We start from the raw sequence: 18,341 nt of genomic DNA, 5'->3' as shown, positions 1-18,341 counted from the left end.
TTCTGGGAAAAAAGCATATGCTACGGACCACATTTTTCAGTCAGAAACTGGTAGTGAATTTAAGACTATGACAATACTTTCCTTGAGAAAGGTCCTTAAGAATAAGTTCTAATTTTCATTAATACACTTGCTACACATGTCAAACTTGACTTGCTTTAATGTGAGTGTTCTACAAAATATAGTACTGCTGTAAGTCTGTAAATTTGCTTTGTCTGTAAAAGTGACTAATAATGGAAAATACTGACTCAACCATTTATGTGATGAATTAGATCATATTTTTGCAAAGCTGACAGCTACTGTGAACACCTCTTGTGAACCTGTTCTTAGTCAGTGTGGTTTCAGTGGGATGAACTGGTTTTCTATATAATCAACTAAGTGAACTTGTCTCTTTTTGCTGCAGGTACAAAGCCACCTGGAGAACTCCAAGTTCCACCTCCACCAGACCCAGAATCAACAGGTCAAGCAGTACCTGACGCTGGGCTCAAAGCTGGCCTCTTCGGCCGGGCAGGGCCACGCCGTTCCACATCCACACGCCCCCGGCCAGCCGCTGGCCACCGTGCCGATCATGAGGAATGGACACATGGCCTCCGTCAGCGACGGCAGCAACCCCAACAGCCCTGTTACCCTCCTCACAATGGCCAGTCACGACAGCGAGGTGAGTGGGTTCATGGAAAAAGAAAGTGCCTGAATGTGACTTATGATGTTGCTGGATATATGGAACTGAAAATAAGAAAACTCAGAATCTGTCTTGCAGTGACTGTGAAATTGAAATCGCAACCAAAGACTTGGTAACATACCAGAACTGTGGGTCAAACTTTTGTAGATTTCACAACATTGTTGATGACGTTTTCCTGTCAATACTTTTTTTCCTGTCAACATGCTTTATTCTGTATTCATTTTTTTATGCCATTTGTAATAATTTAGAGGGATACATCATGGCTAACTCTTTGTTTGGACAGATAGTAATCCTGTAATAGAATTTACAAACGTTAATAGCCTTCTAAGTTGTATGTCTGGATTGGGTTTGAATCTCAGAAAGTAGTTCCAAGTAATCATCTAAACAAAGTAATGCCATTATTGGTCTCCCTCTCTCTCTATGATGTGTTCATCAATAACTTCAGACATGCAGGCTCTGATGAGAGAACCCTTTCAAAAGAAGAAAACGAGTTTGATAACAGATGTGTTTCCTGCCAACACCGCTAACTAACTTACAACAAAGCCGGTGGAGAACTTGTCTGTTATTGAATTAGTCTTGTGACAATCCCTTCCCTTCCTCGGGTCTATTTTGGTTTGAGTGTTAAGATTTCAAAAGATCAGCCTTGGACAGTATTGCCATTCTGGTACAAAAATCATCAGCCTGTCCATAAGTACACTGAAATTACTGTTTTCTTTTAGTTTCCAATGGATGAAGTTATTGATGACCTAATTAGTCTTGAATCCGGTTTCAATGATGAAGGCTTGGATTGCATGGAGTCTAACATCTTAATGCAAAACAATGTAAGTATCAATCACAATCACACTAAAAGCTACATTGTAACACTGTTAAAAATGTGACAGACTATCAACAGTTTGAAGGTCTTTTGTATTGATTTCTGCAACATATCCTGTGTTTGTTTACCTACTCACATTATTGCAGTTATGTTTATGTCAAATTAAGTTCCTAACTAATGACTTCCACTCTTTTGAAGTTGAATGGAGAGACTTGAAAGTAAGGTTCCTCCACCCAAACATTTAGGCACAGGCTTGACTTGCTTGGGAAAAAGGGGACCTGTCTTAGTTTGGGGTCAGCTTAAGTCTGGAGATGAGTCAAAGTTCATTGGGGCTTAGCAACATTTCTCACATTACTCAAGAACAATGCAGATTAGGTTAAAAAAGAGGATGTTTGTGGACAATGTATATACTTAATAACAATGACAATAGAATAAGCTACAGTTATAGTAACTGTCCAAGTAACCAAGATCCATTCTTGAGAAGACCACCAACTAGAAAAAGCACCATAGACAAGTACTATCTGTAGGATTTATAGCCAAGAAGGAATTCAAAAAACTCTGGTCAAAAATGTGGGACAAGGGGAACATAGAGACACCTGAGCCAAAAACAGGGAGAGTTTGTAGGATAGGAACACTGGGAATGTAGCCTAACTCCTTAAATACAGAGAGCGCTAAATTGGTAGACAAAGAATCATACACACAGATAAAGTGACACACAGCAAAACACAACAGATACCGTGATAGTGAGGGAATGAGAGGGAGGGGAGGAAAAGATAAGGCGTGGGGGGAGAGGAGGAGGAATGGGAGAGCCAGTGGGTTTCAAATGAGGAGCACGACAGTGGAGCGAAGAGTGAGAGATTTTGTTGGAGAGAGTTACTGAGCCATTGGATTGGGCTAATGCATACACTCCCCATGGGCTTGTTCAGAAATGATACCATGCTTAAATGGATCAATTCATTCTAATTAGTCATACAGTACGATGCATCACATCGTTTCGCCGTGTCAACACATCCTGGAACACAGACGGGAGAGGGACTGAAGTGATTACAATAGGAGTTGTGGGGGAATTGTTGCAATCTTTCATTTTGATAAGCGCTTTTGTCCCCTCCTCCTTCTCTTTTCCCATCATGGTAAGATAATGAAAAAAAATGCACATGCAAACTAAACCAACTGCCGATATCTGAAATGTCTGCAGTTACTTCCGTTTTGTCTCTTCTCTTTATTTCCTTCTTGCCTTCGATTCCTTCCCATCTCTTGACTTGACATGCAACCTTATCATGTTCACCAATCTGGCTGTTAGATATGACACACATGTTGTGGATAGAATTGGCTGCGTGCATCGTGGAATGCATGGTGGCCTCTGTAGCATATTCCCATCTATACACAAATGCGAATTAGACACACAAGTGTACACATTTACGCCATAGCTTGACATCTCCCCAGTCCGTAAAAAGAAATGATGCACGCTTTCCCAGACAAAAAGAGACCCGTAGGATAACAGTTATGCCTCTGTTCAAGCAGTTGACCTAGCTAGCCTTTTCATCAAATGGGATGCTATTTTCAACACAGAGCACATCTCTGTGTTAGGAGCCCTTTAAAGTGGAGGGGTTTGGAAAATGGTGGCATTAGCAGATCAAGGCACTATGTCTATGCAAACCAAATTTAACATGGCTGCAAGCCTGGGTTGAAGGGAAGGCTTTGATGGAGTATGACTGGAGGATGACCCTTTATTGACCTGTCTACAGTGAGGGTAACTTCTTGTTAGGTTGTTTTCACTCTTTGTGATACAAGATAAGCAGGGAATCGGAACATGGCAGCAATTCACGATCACAGCACTGGGTCTGCACTGTCCTGCTGAAGAAGACATGCCAATACTTCAACTCCCCGCTGGGAGGTCCAAAGCCAGAGGCCTGGGGGCAGACAACCTTCTCTGGAAGGCTGTGATCACTCTACTTGCCTCTTGTCATTTTTCGTCAACAATAAACAAAGCCACACAGCAGCTAAAAACAACTATTTGTGTTGTGGCTTTTGCTAAAGTGTGAAATGCAAATGTTTTGGCATGCTTCCCCCGTGACTGACAATTTCTCTTTCTCCCCCCTTACCTCTTTTCTCTCCTTCGTAGGTGTCCCTCAGTGGCAGCATGCTGGACATCTATGGGGGTGAACAAGGTATGAACGCCCCTAATGGTGGAATGAGCCCCACATCTAACCCCACAAAGCTCACTGTAAAAAGGGAATACACAGGTATGCACTCATACCATAGCGTTGATCAAACAACAAACTAGTTAATGAATAATTACATGCTCACATTGCTGTAAAAGTTTAAAATCAAACAAATGCTGCTGGAAGGAAAAAAAGGCATTTAGGGGAATCAAAATAAAATAAAACAATAAGACTCTTGGTGGGTGCTACAAAGAAGAGACTGTGTTTGTTAAAAAAAGGCATTGTGCGTCAGGCAGGAACAAATGTCTAAGCCAATTTGTTGTGGTGCTTGTCACTGGTTCCATTAATAGGCCGTAGAAACGTGTAGACTTGTCGTCACAGTGCAAAAAACAAAAACAAACAAAGGGGCCCTTTAAGACATTTCTTATTAATGTCATGCTTCAAGCAAAGAAGTCCAATTGATTTAGGAAATAGAAAGGACACCCGAAGAACCCTTCACTCTCAAATAAGTAAATTGCCTTCTGTTTCATTTGATTGTGGGCAGAGAGGACAATGGGCTGTTCCACAGAGTTGGAATTGTCTTGATTGAATCAACAGAGACAAATTGGGAAATCCAATCTCAGGTCCCCAATTATGTAATTTGGAAGAATGTGAATACAAATATGGATGCAGTGGCATTTTTGTCTCTCTCCTGGACAGATTAGCAAATTTGTTAAACTGTCTTAATTACGGTAGTTTAAACGTGATCCCTATTTTTCCATCCACAATGAGTTTAAGAGATGCCAGAGTGGATAAATTGGGCTCATTCAGAGTGTGTGTGTGTGTGTGTGTGTGTGTGTGTGTGTGTGTAAGGAGGTCAAGCTTGTGTCTGCGGTGAGGGCTAATGCATGGAAACTCCACATTATGGCTGACCCCCGCACTGAACTCCCTCAAAACAACTGCATATGTGTCTCCGTGACCTGACTGGACCTTTTGTGGCGTTTTGTGTTGGTTGTCTACGGTTTCTAAATTAGTTTGCGTTCCTAATCAATTTGTTCCACCCTTTTTTTTTTTTGTGGACAGAACATGACACAAGAGTGATGGCCAAAGAGAGACAGAAAAAGGACAACCATAATCTGAGTAAGTGTCTCCCGCAGCCTTTCAACTCCCTCACAGTTTATCATCTGAAAATGACTTACGGCTAGCCTTTGGCACGGCTGCTTGACAATGTCCTAATCATCGCTTGCTCTTTCTTTTTGTTCTGCTTGCTTAGTTGAAAGAAGGCGAAGATACAACATCAACTACAGAATTAAGGAGCTCGGGACGCTCATACCAAAGTCGAATGACCCGTAAGTTGCAAAATCTAAATGTATTTATTGAAAGAATGCCGCTGCTTTGCTTCACTTTATGTCACTAAAAACAACTGCAAGACCTGGCAGGGAAGCATATTAAATTCTAAGCACAAAGACGCTCTAAACGTTGTTCATTGAATTTAAATGAGTACTCAAGCACATTTTAGTCATATTTCAAGGGTGCACTTGAACTTCCATTGTAGTCTACGCTCCAAGAGCTGTACATCCTCTCGCTGGGTCCCAGCAGTTCAGCTCAAAGCATGAATGATGAGGAAAGGGTCAAATGCAAAGAAGCAGGCCACACCATTTGAATCAAAGTTTGAAGCACAATTGGAACATAGAGATGGAGTGTGGAGCTGAATTGAAATCCACTGGCCATCTTTTGCAATTGAACTTTGCTTTAAATTTAAATGGAAGGTTGGCGTTGTCATCGTGCCATTAACATGAGATGAAAGAGATTATTAGCACGGATCAGACAGACGTCTCATTCGTGTGAAAAAGGACAATTTTACTACAGCTCCCCTTTACTTAAAAAAAAAGCAATAATATCTGCAAAGGAATGACTTGCACTCTAGCACCTTTAGTCCACTGTTCCATTTTCTCCTCCGTCTTCCTACTTAGCTCATTTTCCCTCACCTATTTTTACACAAGGATTAATTTTACCGAACAAGGAGGTACGAGAATGGACTTTCCACATAGCTACTTAACTATTCTATTAAAATTCCCATTCAGTGTCCCCATGTAATGTCCAAGGATGAATAATTGCCCCATGTAAATCACCATTTCTTATTCATATCATAAAAGGGGGGAAAAAAAACCTGTGTTAAAACTTTTCCCCCCATTTTCTTTTTATTATTATTACGGAGGATATTCTGCCGACATCAGGGGGTTCTGTGTAAAAGGTTATCTTTTACATTTCTCCTTACTGCAGCGACATGCGCTGGAACAAAGGCACCATCCTGAAGGCCTCGGTGGAGTACATAAGGTGGCTGCAGAAAGAGCAGCAGCACGCTCGGGAGCTGGAGAGCCGTCAGAAGAAGCTGGAGCAAGCGAACAGGAGGCTACTGCTGAGGATCCAGGTAATAAAATCGAACCGTCTGAATGCAAAACAAGGCCGATTGAGGCCTAGATTATCAAGATTATTTCACACATTTGAAGACCGAATATTAGATTAAATTGCTTAGTTTAGATATTTATAGGACAACACGGTTACATTTGTGAACTACAAATGAATGTTTATAGGTTTGGTAATAAACTATGTCTAGATTTCATATATTATGTTATGTAACACAACACATAAATATGAGTTTACTCACACAAACGGTTGGCCTTTCAACTCACTAATAACTTAGCACTTACTCTCAGTGCAAGATCCAAGTAAACTGGCATTTTCAAATTATTGATTTATTTAAAAACGGGCCTGTTTCATTATGCCAAAGATCAGTTTAGTGAAGACAGAGGGTTCACTCTGTCAACCCTACGCCGCCCCCCCGAATTTACATGAAGTCCTTCCACTCTCCACTTTCTTTGAGAGCTCCGTGCTAATTACCTGATAAATGAAAGCCATAAAGTCCAGCTCTTTCATTGCAAAACAGTAAAAGAAATGCTTAACGACATGCATACACAGACTGCCGCACGCACACCTGCGCACTTCTACAAACAAAAATATGTGGTTTATCTGAGTTTACTCCAATGATGGGAAAAACACTAAATCTGTAATCATCTTCAAAGATGACACAAGCATCCAGGAAACACTGACCACCACTGACGTTAACAAGGTCAAACAAGCCTTTGTGATGAGACTGATAGGTGATTAGTGCTGATCATTTACTGTCATAGGAGTGTGTGTGTGTGTGTGTGTGGGAGAAGAGTGTGTCAACACCCAAACTCCCAGGCTCACTGCAGCTGACTCCAACTGGCTCACTCCAACCTAACCTTAGTATGTGGAGGAGATATTGAAAAGGTTTGGTGGTGATGTTACTCTGCACGATGTTGTCATGGTAAATCTGCTCATACTAGAAGACATCACTTTTTGTAGCATTTATTGAGATATCTGCATAGACTGACACTCATGGTGTCTTTTCCTTTCTTTTCCAGGAGCTTGAGATCCAGGCACGAGCACATGGCCTCCCAAACATGACTTCAGCCTTGGGGACAGTAGAACATTCCTCCCATCTCCTCAAACAACAACAGCAACAGCAGTCTCCCCAGGCCCAGCAACCTCAGCAGCCGCCCCTCTACCAGGAGGACCCCAACAGTGACTACCTTCTGAGGATAGCCGGAGTGCCACCGCCCATCACCACTGCTGCCGGGCCACAGGATCACTTGCCAGGCGGCGACGGCTGCACCACGTTCTCCGACCCGCTGTCTCACTTCACAGACTTCTTCAGCGCTACCCTCAAGGAGGAGCACCCGCTGGACGAGATCCTGATGGATGACCCCCTCTCGCCGTTTGGCACCGACCCGCTCCTCTCAGCCGGCTCGCCCGGAGCCGCGTCCAAGGGTAGCAGCCGCAGGAGCAGCTTTAGCTCTGCAGAGGGTGACGACCTTTAAGGGTGCCCCCCCTCGGCAGTAGCAAACTCTTGTTATCTTCTCGTGACAACACTGTTGTAATCCCCAGTGGGGAAAAGCATACACAGAGCCTTTAAAAGACTGACTGATGGCGCTTGGCATGACCACTCACAGGGTTGCAGGTAATATAAATGACAGCTAACACACCTGACAGTGCCTGTCAAAGTGTCACCTGTATATAAAGTGTGTAGTTCTTGTTGATCAGGTAGGTGTTAGAGCTCGATTGGCTGCCAAAGCTTGCATTCTCCAAAGCTCAGCGGGACCACAAACAACTCATAGACCTCCTGCTCATCCACCTGCTCTTTTTAACTTTACTATAGACATGTAAAATGTTCCTCTGCCTCCCAGACAGAGCAGAAACAGACTCGCAAGAAAAAGGGAGACATTTATACATAATGTAAATGATCATGTCTTTTGTTTTTTTTGGTTAAACCTGTGGGAGCTGTACACTGTAACGTATGAAAATGATCACTCTAAACCTGCCAAAACTGTCCTTTTTTTTTTTTTTAAATGACAATACCACTACTTTGCAACAGTATTTTTTTTTAAGAGTTGCAGTCGGGATTGTGATTGTGTGATGTGCCTTATTCAAACCCCAAGTGACTGATGTACTCACCACAATGCCTAACTTGTCTTTGTCTGTCTTTTAAGTGTTTTTGTTAAATAAGTGTTTATGTATTTATGTATGTTTTAATCCATGTATCACTGAGAAAAAATTATATATATGCGTACAGTATATACAGTATGTATATATATATATATATATATATATATATATATATATATATATATATATTGTATATATAAATAAAATCAACGTAACATGTTACCTTTTCTATTCTTAGTAGGGGTGAGAAAAATATAATAAACCCCTTTTTTTGGTAAACTTGATTTTGGCTTCTTGTTGTCATCTCAAAGATATCATTTCCTCAAGGTCCACATTCATACACCCCCAAACAATACATAAAAACTAGCTTGTGTTGCAACTTCTATTCCTAAGTGCTACATAAACAATGAGATCCCAAAACTGAGAAAATAATAATAATATATTTCTAGAATTCAAAACAGCAAATGTCTTTTGCGTTTTACTTTCAATGGAAGACTTATGCTAACATCTACCTTTGACAAAATACCATAAATTATCATTGGATTGTACAAATGAACAATATGTTATATAAAATCTCGCACTCTGCTCTCTTGTTGAGTGTAAACTCAACACACAGCAGGGGCATGATGGTAGAAACAGAACAAAATCCTTTCGTGAAAGTGGGAAAAGGAGCAAACTGCCTGCAAATTCATCTTGCTGGACCGGGGGCTGAAAAGATTGAACAAAGCCTGAGAAGTTTCCAAGTGGAAGGTGAAGAGCCGGCTTACAAGGTGGCTGATCGGCAATGAGTGGCAGAAAGGAGGAGAGAGGAGGGAAATTGGGTAATAAAGACAAGTAGAGGAGGAGTAATAATTCTGATGAGCCTACTGTGAGCTGATGAGCCCTTGAGGAGGCATAATGGCGAGGAATAAAGAGCTGCTGGGAGAGCTGTTAGCTGAGAAAGTTTCCTCTGAGGTAAGCAGCAAGTGTCCTTTCATACTGTAGGAATATGACCACAAACTGTATCATTAATATAGTTTGATGAAGAAAGTTTGTTTGTGAAACAGCGATCAAAAAGTCTTATAATTCAGTGTTCAAAAATCATTCATCAACATAGTTTTCTAATCTTGTAGTCGTGCATTAATTATACAAGACCAGGCAAAAAAAATACAACCAAGCCAATACTTCCCAAATGGATTTCTCATCAAAGCCTCTCTGAATTAATGTTTTAGAGTGTTAGTGTTAGTGTTTCTCTGTAATGAAATCGAAACATTCCTCGCTCGCATCTCCTTTTTTAGCCGCAAATAAGACCGAACCAATCAATCATTACGGAGTGTAGTCACTCTAACTACAAAGTGGTGAGTGATGTTTATGGGTAATTGGCCAAAGCAGTTATGGAAGGTAAATATAGATTTTCATGAAGAGTATCTAAGAAAGAGAAATTTCAAAAGGCATTTACATTTTCAATGTATTTTTTCTTCTCCTTTCTCATAATACCAAACTTGAGAAAAATACACAAATCCAATTAGCGTGGCGCCTGGAATTGATAAAAGTCAAAGTCGGGGAATGCAAATGAATACCCTTTACCCTAATGAAAGTATTGACAGTAATACCCAGACATTTTACTAACTCTTTCAAGGCTTACCTCCAGAGAAAAAGCATGCTGCCCTGAAAAAGAAAGTCAGATTAAACTTCCTAACCAATTCATTTCTCTACATATCAAAGCCTATCATGGACAAAGTTCAAGGCCCATTATGTACAGGCTTCAAAAGGAAATGTGGTCAGATGAGGCAACAATGACATCAGAACAAGCGACTTTTCATTTAGAATTTCACAGTTCATCAACCCACAGTTTAAAAAATGCAAAGGGAAGTGTCTACAGTGGACTGAGAAAACAGTTGTAGGTATCCGATAACACTGTTATGTTAGAGGCATTAGATTCATATGCTGAGAGCAGTACATACAGTACATTTAAACATGTAAAACTAATTTGGGAAAGTTTGCAATCCTATAAATCTCCTCATCTATCTTGCTCGCATATCCTCTGCTCTTTACCGAATCACGTTCATAAGAAACAGATTCCAAGCTTGTTACATTATGTGCCAAAAAAAGTACACCTTGTAAAACAATCTTTCAATTTCGTTTTGTGTCCCGAATGCATGCACGGCAAAATGGTCTCCCTGAAAGAATGACCTCACTAACTCCCAGGATGAAAGGGCTACTGCTGTGTCACATTTCAAACAGCAGGTGGCAGCAATGGGCTGTGCTTTTTCACCACACTGTGCAGCATGTTCATAAAAAGAAACCCAAGGCAGGAGTGTGATACAACAGAGAATATTGTGGTGGATAAAAACAGCCAATCAAGTCAATCAAAAAGTGTATAGTTGGTAAGACAGTATTTTCACATATGGAATAGTGACATGGCAGTATATGCTAAAGTCCATGCTGATCCCTATACGTCCCAGTATAAACTGACAAATCTAAAGAAGGCAAGTGATGAAGTGAACCTCACAGCAGAGTCGTTCTGTCACCAAAACAACGTTGTCAGACCTGCTGCCACCCACCAACACTGACACCACCACTGAGCAGGAGAAGCTGTCACCTGTGCAGATGCCACAGCTGCCAGCGTGCTACAACACACTCACCTGTCGAGCCTGCCATTGGCAACTCTTAATCACCTCCCGCTGAGGTGACTCACTTTGGAGCACACACACACACACACACACACACACACGCAAACACACACATGCACACAAACAAGCCTAATCAAATGTGTTTGTGTGCAAACACAAATGTGCACATGCAAGCACAAACACACACACACACACACACACACACACACACACACACACACACACACACCAACACACACACACAAACACACACACACACACACACACACACACACACACACACACAGATATGCATACTATACACACATATGCACTCACAGCTGTGTATCTCATTGAGCCCTCGTTGCCACACATTCGAGGAAGCTAAGGGAGAAAAGCCCTCATCAGGACCTGGACTGTGACAAGACTTGTGCACAAATTAGGTGAAATTTGAGTGGGAATAACAATATGACAGCCGGCAGTAAGGCACCAAACATCAAGTGTCATATCTATTTTCAGCCGTGATTCAGAGCTGTGTGACAAACAACACCATGCTGCTTCTCAATCAGTCAGCCTGCTCCTGGAAATGTGGAAAACTAGGCCCTGGTTGAGTTTTTCCTTCAGGAAAAATAAGAAAAGATCTGAGGTTAAGGTCAGAGTTAGAGGTGAAATTATAAAACTTAGCCAAAATTTGAGCATTAAATTTAATGATTGGGAACTCAAGCAATCAACATTGTCTCCTGGGTGCACTACGGAATTCATCCCATGATTCTTCAGGGCATTAGCCTCCATGCTGCTTTTATTAAGGACCACACCCTGACCAGTGCTTGAAAAACTCCCACGTCACTAGACCAGCAAGGCCCCACGTGCATTAACGATGGAACACAAGAGAGATGAAAAAAGAAGAAGAAGTGGCTGGGCCTTCTCGAGATGCTATAAAATTAATGCGATTTCCAGAGTTTTTATGAATCGCGCCAGATGCCAAATACATAACTTCAAACAAATTGACTTCCAATTATTGGTGCGGCACACCACTTCCAGATGTGCAACAGATGGGGCCGGGGCGACCAAAGGTGTCTCAACCCGCGCTTTGTGTTATTACGCAGTAAAACGGCAGTACAGTTGTATGTGTTTTAAATCACCGTGGGCTGTGGGCTGGAGGTGAAGGGAAGGACAGGGGGATAGCGGAGGAAAAATGAAAGCACATCATTAGGAAAATGTAAATCTACGCAGCACAGACAGTGGAGCTCCATATGTAGCATTAATACAGCCTGATATTATGTAAAGGCAGATGAGATGCTGAGGGTGAAAGCTGGAGCTGTATCAAGGAGGTGGGGGATTCAGAAATGTAAATGTTAATGTGATCTCTGCTGTATCTTCCAGTGCTGGGATTAAACGGTAAAAGGGAACAATTATGGGGCTCGCTTTTTTTGTGCATATGTTAATAGCTTACAATATCCTTGTATGCATAAAGTACATTAGATATGATTAAAAGATATCCACAATACATAGCTTTATATACTAGAAGGTTTTACAATAGTCGTAAGTAGCAGTGCACTCTGTTCAACTGTTAATAAAGTCTCTTCCTGAAAAACTTTCAATAATTTGATTAGTCACTGTTAAAGCTACATAAAAGTAAAACAAATGTGATTCCGAGTGAGAAAAGTAGTTGAGCATGGACTTCTTTTCACTGCAGAGGAAACTAATAGAATATCCAATAGTGGTATGGTGTCCTGGGAGGGTCATGGCTCTGATCCCATTATTACCACTGTCTTGGGCCCTGAGGGAGCCAAAATGGCTGTGTATTTTTCCCAGAGCCCATAGTAAAGCAGTCTACTGGGGCCCTATCTACTTAACTAGCAGTCTGCCTGAGCACCACAGGTCCCCCCACCTCTGATCCTGGGGGCCAAAGAGCTTCTACTCACCGCCTCGCTGTTTTCACGTATCTTAGGCTGTCTATTCAAATACAGCAGAGAGCGAGGACCATACTGCTTGGCCATCGTCCCTCTGTGCTACCTTTAATTCCCTCGCTCTGTCAGAGTTGTATGCTAATCCAACTAGCGACAGCCCCCCCCCCCCCCCCCCCCCCCCCCCCCCCCCCCCCCTCAGGTCTCTCTGCATGCACACACACTCCAACACACACACTTTAACCTTGTGTAATCTGGGTGACCTTGGACTGAATGGAAGCTGCTGAAGAGAGCTCCCTGATTGATTTGTAATTCAAAAGAGGAGCGATGGCCACTGTTCCCCCGCTACCCTACCACCAGGATACCCCTACAAAATAAAATAAAAGAACATTGCGAAACAGTTACTACTTCAGCTCGTTTCCTCTGTTTTGTTGACTTAGGGAGCATGACGCACGGCGGGGTCCAGGGGCAGCTGGGTAAATGTCAGATTTAGGCATGGTGGTGCAAGGTGGTGGGGGTGAGGAGCGTGTCGGGGGGAGAGCATCATGATGATCATCATTAGCAGGGGAAGATAATTGGCGCTGCATGGGCCCCTGCGTTTGGGTGCTCTTGATGGGCATCTCGTCTGCATTATTCATTCATCTTCCCTCTCTCTCTCCTATTCTCCCTCTCCTATTCCCTCTCTCGACCCAGGCCATGCACTGGGCCTTAGGAGCTGGACTCATCTATTATAGATGAGTAATTGTTTATTAAATGCAGGCCTGACCCTATTATGCCTATTACGCACGTGCTGCACACCGTTGTGGGCTGGCAAGCGTCTGTGTCTTTCCATATTCTAGAAGATCTGACAACCCCCTGTCGAGGACGTGAGGCCGCTTTGGCATGAGCAAGTGGCAGCATTTGTGGCTGAGGACGGAGAAAAGGAAGGAAAAATAGATAGAGATAGTGAAAGAGGGAGACGCCGGCAGGGAGGACAGGAGAAGAGGATGATGAAAAATAAAGTCAATGCCCGTGCGGCTGCCACTGGCCAGAGAAGTATCTCTCTGCTTCTCCTCAAAGGCTTGGTGGATGGAGGCAAAGACAAAGGGTGAGCTAAAGAGATTCATTGCTTCTCATTACACTGACTCCTAATCTACCTCTGCCCTATCCTGGGCAATCCCTGCTCCAGGCGTTTGGAGGCTAAAGCTTCAAACTAGGCAGTTTGTCCAAAGCGGATTCATTACCTTAGATAGGACTACCAATGAGCCTGCTAAAATGTCACATTTAAAACTCACACAGCAGCCAGAGCCGGGCCAAACTGACACTAGAGGTCAGTATTGTAACAGAGTTCAGATGGCCCTCTCTGTTACTTCCAGACAACAGTGAGCTTGAAGCAGACACAGACATTACAAAAGATAGAAGAGACCCGCAAAATAATTCAGGTAATGGAAATGAATTGAAATGAAATGATTAACTTCAGTTAATTACTCGGTAGCTTAGGCAAATCAGCTTAACTTATATCAAAATCATTATTTCAGCTAGAACGGCAGATTCACCGGGAAGATATTTCCCCAACATGTACTTAAAGGAGTGTATGTAAAGTAGGATCAGGCTAATGGATTAGATCTAATACATGTGGCGCTCGGTATGGTGACAAAAATAAATGTGGTGTTAGAAATTATAGAGCTCAGGAAAACATAAAGGGCCAACAGATGGTTCGGGCGGTGGTGCTGACATGTTTCTTTGTCACTGTTCAAGTATTCCTATCACCTCAGTATCACTTTGTGAATGACAGTCTTGCTAAATACCAACTTCCTGTTCAGGAAAACTGTTCAAACTGTTCTCTCTCATAATGTCAAATAAGTCAAAATACTCCCTGAGACGTCGCTACAACACACCACTAAGGAGAAAGGGAAAATATCGCCTGGCTTGGATGTGCTGCTGTGCTGGGGTATGATGTAGTGATCTGCATGGTGGCATGTCACTGGTTATTGGCTGGGCTGAGAGTGATTAACATGGGGTGTTAATTAGTGGGTCGTCAGGAGTGGGTGTGTGGCTAACGACACGGCTCCGAACAGCTCGGTCACACATAAACACAAGCACAGGCCTTCTTTTACAATTAAAATGAATTCTCCCAACTAGTAGGAGAATAATTTAAATTGCATCTCTTAATATGTTAGGTTTAATCAAAGGCTAAAAAGAAAGATACTGGAAATTAAATAACTGCTACAGAAATACAAAACCAGGGGAAAAATTTAAAGACACATTAGGAGGAATAACGTCTAAATGATTTCTTTTATGAATATATACTGTAAGCTAATTTAAAAAAAACAACTACAAAAAATTGTCACTTCAGACTTTATTTAAAATTATGTCAAATCATGTCTTTGTCAGCTCGGTAAAGATGAAGCTGTGGTTGTAAAAAAGGAAACTAGTTTTTAGCCTCCAGTAAGTGTTATTCTCTGATGTTATCAACAGCAGGCAAGCGGGTTGTCATTTAGAATCACAGGCCAAAATAATAAGAAATGTTAATTTTTTATTGAGTGGACCACAAAAAACAACCAAACTTTAACATTTCAAAATAGTAATAATAATACCAATAATAATAATACAATAAAATAATGTTTTTAAAAGATGGAATCAAGTGCAAACCAATGGCACATTATTTACAATCTTTTCTAATTTAATAGCACACATACAGAAATAGAAGCAGCCAGCAGGAATTCCAGTACCAGATTTGCCGTAATGCTGTTGAGTTGATTAGAAGAGTGAGAGGAGAGTGACTGAGAGAGGAGTGAGTGAGGGAGTGATTGAGTGAGTGAGCACGAAGAGAGGAGGGAGTGAGTGAGCGCGTCAAGCCATCCCTCTTCCCAAAGCTTATTTATTCCTCCAGCATCCAGCCCACTGATTAGGCAGCTACAGACACTCTTAATGCCTCCCCACAATGAATGAGCTGCTGCAGTTTCAATGGGCTTATCTGTTGTGCTGTGTTCAGTAAATAATGCCGCAGCTGTCAGTGGCCTCCAAAGCATCATCCATGTAGCTAATGCTATGTTGGGATTAGCTGTGTTGAATGAAGTTTTGTCACTGAGCAGGGGAAGCTGTGCCAAGCTCCAAACAGTTTACAGGACCCTTCGCCCCAAGTGGAACAAATAGAATGTAATTAAGAAGACATGAGAGCATGGAGGCGTCATTAGACAGGGATGCACACCCAAACACATGCATTTCCTCCTGCACATGCAAATGCCTCTTTGTTAGTTGCCATGCTTTTTAATACCCAGAGAGAGTAAAATACCTTTTTTTTCCTACATTATGGAATTTGTCATGTTCAGTTGGAGCTGTCATAGCTAGAACAGTGTGCGCTAATGTGTGTAATCTGCTTTGCAACACATCAATTATGATGGATATTGCTCCACCGCCATGCTTCCAGGGTTTTTATACAAGCCTGCAGGGGAATCAGTCTTTTCTTGTTAGGCAACCTGTTTAGTAAATAATGATCCACTTTAAGCCTGGCTGATGCCGTATAATGTGATGTGTGCGCGTATTTGTACATGGGTGCATACAGTGTAGCACGTATGTGTGTGGTGGTGCTTCGGTGTGCGCAAGGATCAAGCCTACTAGATCAAAAAACACTTACGTGCAGGCTGGAATTCAATCATGCCTGCGCTGTGTGGAAGAAAAAAAAAAACACGTCACAGAGAAACCTAAAGCACTACTGAACGTGCTACGAAGCCAAATGTAAAAAGTATAAATATTGTTAGGGACTTGTAAAAGTATTTCCAGAGCTGTGTGAACTAACAAAGAGAAAAAAAGATATTCAGATCTTATACTGTGTCAAACTAAATTGAAATTTTTTTCCAAGTCAGCTTTCACCATTTTCTTTCTTTCTTTCAGGGATGCTCCGGGGTACACATAGACCACCTCTCTTCCTCCTGTCATCTCCTTTCTCCCCTTCAATAATACCAATGCTATTTGTCTGTTTTGTTACCTTTATATCCCTGTACACTCCTTTCTCTTTCTTCATGGCTGTGGGTGAGTCCAACAAGACTGAAACAGTATGGGAAATGGTGTTTCTTTCAACAAAGCATATTTGGACAAAACACACAAGTTCTTTGGACTTTTCAGTTAAGGGACAAAGCTCTCTAAACTCCGGGCCCACCCTGCATGCTGGCTCCTATCGGATGGATTAGTGTTTCGCCAATACGCCTGGGAAGGGCTTTCGCTTCGGGCCCTCTGGGAGCTGCAGCGGATCACATGGAGATCCCTGTCAGATCCACCACTACACTACACTTGTCAGTCAGTAAGTCAGTCCGTAGACAAGGCAGAGAGGCAGACAGGGGGAGAGAGGCCCTTCACTTCTAGATGAACACATTCTTTAGCGTCAGCATAAAACCCTTAGCTGCACTGGGACCCACTCACAGACATTGCTCTGTGTATGCTTTTTTATTTTATTTTCCTGTGTTGAAAGTGTGTGTGGTGCAAGTGTATGTGACTTCTCACACTCACACACAAACACACACACACACACACACACACACACACACACACACACACACAACTCTGTCAGAGTGAGAAAAACCACAGATTGTGGAGGCTTAATCTGAGATTGGGACAGACACCACTGGATATTCTATTTACTTCATGCAAGCTGCTCCCCAATGTCCCATAAAGCCCCTCGCCTCTGAACTAAGCTGGTCAGGGTTAAAGCTCCCCAGCGAAGGGAGACTGAGTACCTGCCCAGAATGTGTTGTTGTGTGTGTTTATGTGTATCTGTGTGTGTGAACACACAGTCCTGTGTCCCCCCGCCTCTCTGCAGTCTAATGGCTTTATTTATGAAGTGGCACAGGCAGTAACAGGCAGGCGATAAAGGAAGAGATAGCGCAGCAAAGCCATGTGCCATGCCATGGCCTGCAGCCATGCTATCCTTATGGTTTTCAGGAGATTGATAGTGTTTCATGTTGTGTGCTCATCGTGTGAGTGAGGAAAGATGAGGTAAATACTGCTGCTACAAGGGAGAAGGAGGTGATAATTCGCTCCCTGGAGGGATTTGTTTCCCTTTAATACTCATTTTGATGCAGGAAAATAAATGCTAAAATTAAAGGAGAAAAGTAGCTATTGACTTCTAATATGCTCAATGAACTTAAACAAGGACTCATTCTGCTCATTGTCATGCTTTTGGTCTATTTGTCTTCATTTTCACATGATTGCATTTTAAAAGAATCTAAAATTCTGTGTCTGTGTGAACATGGGCTATGGGCCAGAAAGTATGCCTCACTAGTTGCTGTAACAAACAGGGGAAAAGGGTTGTTGCTTTCTTCAAATTAAGCAAGAGAGACAGAGTGGAGTTTGAGCTTTTTTTCTCCACAAAAATATGACATGAAAAGGCAGCGTGTATAATTCATACAGAACCTTTTTTTTGTACTTTAGTAATAAATGCACGCTTAGTTCATGGAGGCTTTGTCTTTCATGTATAAGGAATAGATAATTATAGCGTTGGGACACAACAGATCGGGAAGAATATACTACATGTAGTAGAGAAATTGTAATTATGTTTACCAGAAAACACTGTGATAAATATTGTTTATTCAAGACAATGTCGTTTGAGTAAAAAAAACTCAACCTTATTCGTACAAATGGTTTTCTAGAAACCCCACCTGCACCTGGTGCACACACACACATGCATGCACGTGAACACACACACAC

The 18,341-nt window shown here is 42.1% G+C and overlaps 2 protein-coding genes across 10 annotated transcripts in view; one reads left to right on the top strand and one right to left on the bottom strand.

Moving 5' to 3' along the window:
• Nucleotides 1-8,440, top strand: part of tfec (transcription factor EC) — a 49,560-nt gene extending 41,120 nt beyond the window's left edge. For 5 of the 9 annotated variants that reach the window (XM_032505437.1, XM_032505443.1, XM_032505441.1 and 2 more), the window contains 7 exons: nucleotides 401-655; nucleotides 1,396-1,497; nucleotides 3,613-3,733; nucleotides 4,715-4,771; nucleotides 4,905-4,980; nucleotides 5,915-6,062; nucleotides 7,081-8,440. In XM_032505437.1, coding sequence (XP_032361328.1) covers nucleotides 401-655; nucleotides 1,396-1,497; nucleotides 3,613-3,733; nucleotides 4,715-4,771; nucleotides 4,905-4,980; nucleotides 5,915-6,062; nucleotides 7,081-7,536 — 1,215 coding nt within the window. In that variant the 3' untranslated portion in view covers nucleotides 7,537-8,440. The remainder of the gene's footprint in view (nucleotides 1-400; nucleotides 656-1,395; nucleotides 1,498-3,612; nucleotides 3,734-4,714; nucleotides 4,772-4,904; nucleotides 4,981-5,914; nucleotides 6,063-7,080) is intronic. The other 4 variants (XM_032505438.1, XM_032505444.1, XM_032505442.1 and 1 more) reach the window with 4 other exon arrangements.
• LOC116673257 (THAP domain-containing protein 5) overlaps nucleotides 1-18,341 on the bottom strand; it is a 142,706-nt gene that overhangs the window by 72,703 nt on the left and 51,662 nt on the right. The gene's annotated exons all lie outside the window — the stretch shown is intronic.

This window comes from Etheostoma spectabile, chromosome 23, assembly GCF_008692095.1.
Source record: "Etheostoma spectabile isolate EspeVRDwgs_2016 chromosome 23, UIUC_Espe_1.0, whole genome shotgun sequence".
Taxonomy (NCBI): domain Eukaryota; kingdom Metazoa; phylum Chordata; class Actinopteri; order Perciformes; family Percidae; genus Etheostoma; species Etheostoma spectabile.
Note: the sequence above shows the minus strand (reverse complement) of the source record. Positions and strands in the feature narration are given on the sequence as shown.